We start from the raw sequence: 6597 nt of genomic DNA, 5'->3' as shown, positions 1-6597 counted from the left end.
CAAAATGCCAGCATCTCAGCTATGGGCAGTACTGTTCTTCTTCATGTTTCTATGCCTTGGATTAAATAGTCAAGTAATTATTGATATTATTTGTTTCGTTACAACTAATTCTCAGTTGTCGCATATTTAACTCATAACCTTCAAATGTTTATTTCAGTTTGCTATAGTGGAAGTGGTCGTGACTTCAATACAAGACGGATTTCCCGACATGATACGAAAAGACTTGTGTATCATGAATTATTAGTACTGCTTGTGTGTGCGGTGTCATTATTATGCGGACTGCCACACATTATTCATAGCGGTATATATATGTATTCCAGTTAATGGATTATTACGCCGCGTCGCTCAGTATAACTTATCTCGCCTTTTTTGAGGTGGTCGCGATTGCATGGTTTTATGGCGTGGGAAGACTGTCTAGAAATATTAAACAAATGACAGGTGAGTAATAAAAAAATAACAGACACGGCAAACAATAACGCACACAATTTACATCCACCCGGACATCCGCTATGAAACAATTGGCCATTTTGAAGCGATATACCAATAATTTCTCTACAACAGGCTATGAGTCACGCGTGTTATCAGAGTAACGTGTGATCACACCCAATTTTTGTTTATCTACTGGAGAATTAACGTGTGACTTATACAATTCTAAATAGTATTGTTGCAAATAACAACGTTGTATTACGTCATGTTTCAGGTCGCCAACCATCGCTATACTTTCGATTCTGTTGGCTGATAGCGTCACCGGCGCTGCTGTTAGCGTTGTGGGTGGCAAGCATGGTCGACTACACGCCGCCTAGTTACAGGCAGTACCAATATCCCGCATGGGCACAAGCTCTCGGATGGATCATGGCTTCCCTCTCCTTACTTTGCATCCCAGTATACGCGGTTATAGTTATAATTAGAGCACCTGGAGACAGTTTAAGAGAGGTGAGTGTGTAAAACAATGTTACTGCAATTTAAATATAAATATATGTCATGCTTGCCTTGCATGCTTTTACATAATAGTCTACCAAGACCAACATAATAATTAACATTACTTGGGCGTTTATTCTTTCTAGTTTATTAAAAGTTACTTTATGAAAGGTTTTTTCAATAAAACAAAAACATAAAGTTTAGTTATATTTAAAAAAATATTCTATACACTGAGCGTAAAGTATTTATGAAAAACTTTTTCAATAGGTAACCGTAATGTTATCTTGTTATATATTATTATGTTCATATTTATTATTGGCAAACCAAATTTATTTGAATAAAAGGTAGATAAAGCCATGACAATCGCACCCTTTTTATCGTAATACCTAAGCAGAATCGAAACAGGGTTGAATCAGCTATTGCATAATAATCATCCTTTAAAGTCTCTACATAGCGCGAGTCATTTCTTATAAACATCACTTTGAACGCTATTACACTGAGGCAATATTTCCAATATAGAGCATTAAAAAAATAACATTCAATAACCACAAGACGATAAATATAATAAATTAAAATAATCCAAATATATAAGACCTATGGAGTGTCTTCCTCAACAACAAAAGCTAAAGTCCTTAATTTTATAGAAAGTATTCCTTAAATACTTAATTCTGAAAGTAATAAATAAGTGGATCTACATATTAGGAAATAGTACTAATAAATATATAATTTGTGCATTTCAATTATTTTAGATTTATAAATTGCGATTGTAGCTACACCTAGTCTTAAAATAAGTTATAGTTATTCTCATTTTAATCAATGAGACTTTGAACACCCCTGAATGAAAATTGTATAGTCATGTTTTTATAGTTAATAAATAACAGGCCTGACTGATACGATTGCGGGCTGCGGAATTAGATATAGTTTATTATGGTAGACTTAAAGATAACGTTAAACATTCTAAATAAATATATTAATATTTTTGATACCAACGAATTCAAATTACTTCCGATATATTTATCTAATGATAAGCATGTTTCATTTATTATTTTCAGAAACTACGTTACTCAATACAACCAACATCTATATGTGAATGTGGTGTAAATGGCTGTGACATCTGCTGCTCTGAGTCGGATCCGCCGGACGACAAAACAGTTATTAATTAGTATAATGAAACCGTATATTTTAAAGAGTATTATTAAAAATGATAAGAATTAAGTACTCCCTCTGCCACGAGGAACAAATAACATTTGGGCCTGCGTTCTTTATGACGATATAGATTCAACACGGTATGTTTGTAACGAATAATCAAGTTTAATAAGGTTATATAAAATTAAGTAACTGGCATATACCCAGAAATCTATTTAGTCATACTGAATCCATGTTCAGGGCGCTGACCAATTTCTTATCGATTTTTTGATTCGCACCTGTGTAATCGACAAAGTTTGTCATCGAAAATTACCGTCTAGAAGAGGTACTCGTGATAAACAATACTAAGTAGATAATTTACAACGATCTTCCATCATAATTACACATCACTCGACCTACAATTATGAGCATTCACCAAACAGTGTCATGACATACATAACTATGGTCATATAAATTTTATACAGTTACAATGTAGGAGTGAAAATCATGTATGTACTTCTGACGTCTGCGCGATAATGCATTGACTTCGAATAGTATAAATAGCATTTAAATCATATCATTACAAAGAAATACACCTATTGTTATATTTTTACTATGCACATATTAAAAACTATGTGTTAGCGGTAACTGTGTTCTGTGTAGGTATTCATAATAGCAGAAATGTATTATTACTGAATGTTTGTAAAGCTTTATATTCTCCCAGTCACGATATTATATTGCATAAGTATGTAAATATGTAATTTAAGGCCCGACCACCAGCAAAACAGCGCGCTAAAGCTCTGGTTTCCTAGAATAGCGGTGCCGTCACATGACGGACGCAATATTTGGACGCAAAAAGACGGCCGTTTTTACGGTGACGAGACGTGGACAGATGCATCACAGTTACGGCCACCAAGTCGTATCTGTTATAGGGGAGAAAAGGACGACCTTGATATACTTTGGATTAATAATTTACTTGGTGTATGAACTATCATCAGAAGAGGAAAATAGTCGTATGGAGAAAGATGACTTAATCAAAGCTGGTACAGGTGTATTTGAGATTTTAGTACGTCGCCGTCTACAAAGCAATGATGAGAAATCAGGGAATAGTTTAGCCTAACACTAGTATTATTTGATTACGAACTTACCACATAAATTATGATTTGAGTTACAAACCATACAACAGACACAAAAATTCAATAAGACCAGAAAAAAGCTATGTATGTATACTTATTAAGTAGATTCCTAAGTCAATACAATAATATTTTAATTTTTTTTATATATTTATTTTTAACAGACCTAATACATAGATGTTCGCGAAATTAATTATATATTTTGGCCATGCTCATTTAAGTAGATGCAATCTACTTCATGCCTGCATGACTGCCTGGATGCTCATCCATTGTAATTAAATGAATGCCTTGAGGAGAAGGAGCTATGATTTGTGAATGAGCACTAGTAGAGTAGTACTCGCACGCATCTCGCACTCGTGGGTATGTACGAAATCTATTAAAATTTCGTCGTCCTCGCTGCTCCAGTTGGAGTCGGAACTCATTTCGTTTGTCGTCCGGTCAAAACAATACGAAAATGGCTTCACCGCTATCGAGAAAAACGTTCAAGAAACTATTCGACACCGACAAGACGGCCGTCATGCAAATAGCGGTACCGCTTTTTGACGTTACGATATCAAATACCGCACTCTAGGAAACCATGACATTTGGTTTATATAATCAACGTTCTAGTGACGTCATTCACCGCTGTATTACTGCCGCTTTATGACGGTACCGCTGTTTTAGGAAACCAGAGCTTAACAGATTCTTAGAAGCCATTTATTCCAAATTTATAACATACTAAAAAAAATATTTAAATAATTTAAGAAATATTTAAAAGACATATTTTTGCAATGTGTTATCTTTATTTTAATTGTATAAAATTTTTATAATAGGAATATTGTTTCGTTAATTTCATTGTGAAAATGCAATTAAAATTGTTGACTCCGTGCATTTTCTCATAAACATGAATTAAGTACTCTAACACTATTAGAAAGACAATTTTATAAAGAATATTTTTGTAGTTCCTATTTAAATTTTTTTTTTGAATGAACTATTCGTAAATCTTTGCAATTTCCCGCCGGTAACTTGCGCGCTGCCAAGTTCCTATAAAACGAATCGCTCAAGGACGTTTGCTAGGGGAGGGACCTTACATAATGGTCTGTTTTATAGGCTGGTCTACAACCTAGTAATACCTATGTAGTGTTGAAACACCAAATAAATTATTTTAATCGTTGTGGAAATTTGTGTAGATCCTTACCGATAAAGATTTCAAAATAACTTCCCGGTAAAATTATGTAGGTATACAGTGAAATTTGATTAAAGTGAGCCTTGGACAATATATGAGAAACCACTGCTAATAATAATTGCAATAAGGTCCCGGTACTTTTGCATTAAGCCTCTTTTACTGGGAATTTCAAACCTCGTTAATTGAGAATCGATTTCTTAGATTTTACGATGTTCATCTCTATAATTGAGACTTGGTAGGTCAATCACCTATATCAGTAAAACAATTTATCAGGTTTGGTAAAGTTACGACTCGTTTGTATACAAATATTTTAATTACTTCTGCACATTTTTAACCACTCTTGTCATCTATCTCTATAAATAAGACAACTGTCATTGCAAACCTCCCTATTTGTATACTGGCTAAATAAAAATGCTCTATACAAAATCCTAACTCCTTTGAGATCCCAGTTAAATAGTTGTATAGATTTCACTGTATTATACATTTCTAGCCATTTTTATGTCAATGTTCATGTTATTGAATAATCGGCGATAAACATCCTCAAATCGTAGGACATAAATAAGCTATACGATTTACATATACACTAGTAATATGTAGCAACAACATAAACCTTTGAGGGCATCAGTATTAATTTTAAGTTAAGTATCAGGCCTTTTATATTATTTTATTTTCCTAAAAGGATAAATATTTAATCATATTTGTAACCATCGACCGTACTTGCATAGGTATATAATATATATTTGTTGTGTTGTAAGATTGTTTTTCCTGAATAATGTGACCGAAAACATTCCATAAATACCTATACTCATGTAATTTAAAGATAGTTTTAATATTTTTAGATAGTTATTTATTTTGCATACCTTATAAAACATGGATGTTAAGAATATGTAAGCAAATTGTATTACTTAAGTAACTATCTCAGTAAATAGGTAGGTTGCCACAGAAATTGTAATTTTTCGTCAATCACTAAAATAAAATGACTGCTTAGCCGTGAGCATAGCCGGGGGGGCAACGTTAGGCGGCACCCACCCTATAAAGCCCTGCGTTACAGAGACATCGCGTGATACAGGCCTTTTTAAAATCAGCGGGTTTTTGCTCTCGCCAGCGGTCTCTTCCTAGATAAAATCCGTAGTAGCTACGCCAACCTTCCGAGTACTAAACAAAACATGAAACAATATTATTTGTTGTTATCTGCCACTGATATAGAATCTTACATACCTATGTAAAATCAGTCTTTGAAAAGTAAATCGTTCATAATTATTATAGTGTAAATAGGTACATTTTTTGTATATAAGTAAAATAAGTAACGGCAATGTATCATAAGGCAAAAGCGAAATAAAGTCCTAAGGTTAATGAGCATTATTTGTTTTATTAAAATCAATTTAAACAAAATATCCCAAAATTTGCCACCTATTCAGGAATAGAAGCAAAAATTCTAAGACAATAAATTAAAAAAGTAAAAATATCTCTCTTCCGCGGTACATCATTTTAGAATGAACTAAGGTCAGGTGGGGCAAGTGCGCCGACAGGGTAAGTGCACCTACCCTAAAAAAATCGAGAACTATTGATGTTATACAATTACCGCAATCTTACATCTATGCTACTAACTGAAATATAGTTCCCTTAAAAAACATAAATGGCTATGTTCATTTTAATACGATTTATTCGCCATTTTATTTTAAGTGTCATTTAGACCTGTAAACAGAGATGACCCCGTGAAAGATAACGTCAAATATTTCAAGTTATTTAACATATTTCTGTAAACCAGTAAGGTGAATACATATATTAAACCTTTTATTTTAACTTCCTGCCTGAATTTTATTTATATATACTAAAATAAAGGATTTTTTAGCAATGCGAAAAATTTACCTAAAAATTGTCGAGTAGGGCAAGTGCGCCACAGTTAATAGTCGTATGGCGCACTTGCCCCTGATCCATAATATATAACCAACCTTTTTTGAGAATAAGTTTTACTAATATAAATTATTATTATTAAAATGTTATACTTAACAGCAGAATTTTTTGTACTCAAGGTATTTTGTTTTGAGCCGACTTAAATAAAAGGGCGTATTAGTTAATTCGTTTTTACAAAAGAAAAACTGAAATATCTTGGTCTAGAGCAACTTTACGTGAATAGGTTGCAACTGTTCAATCAGGCACGTTATCTGGATATAATGCAGCTAAAACATATCAAATGGCATAAGGCCAAATTCTAAGTAATTGAGTTATAACGCACTCAAAATTGTTTACATTTTT

The 6597-nt window shown here is 33.1% G+C and overlaps 1 protein-coding gene across 1 annotated transcript; it reads left to right on the top strand.

Annotated features, from left to right (window-relative positions):
* Position 1: 1 nt before the first annotated feature.
* LOC119191703 (sodium- and chloride-dependent GABA transporter ine-like) lies at positions 2 to 5700 on the top strand (the record flags this gene model as incomplete). The annotated part of the gene is given in 4 exon segments (XM_037445578.1): positions 2 to 73; positions 158 to 438; positions 701 to 933; positions 1971 to 5700. Coding segments are annotated over 2 exon segments (159 nt in total), but the record flags the coding sequence as incomplete, so codon positions are not given.
* Positions 5701 to 6597: the final 897 nt, after the last annotated feature.

The sequence above is a fragment of the Manduca sexta genome, unplaced genomic scaffold (assembly GCF_014839805.1).
Source record: "Manduca sexta isolate Smith_Timp_Sample1 unplaced genomic scaffold, JHU_Msex_v1.0 HiC_scaffold_1814, whole genome shotgun sequence".
NCBI lineage: Eukaryota > Metazoa > Arthropoda > Insecta > Lepidoptera > Sphingidae > Manduca > Manduca sexta.
This window is presented reverse-complemented; position numbering and strand designations above follow the sequence as displayed.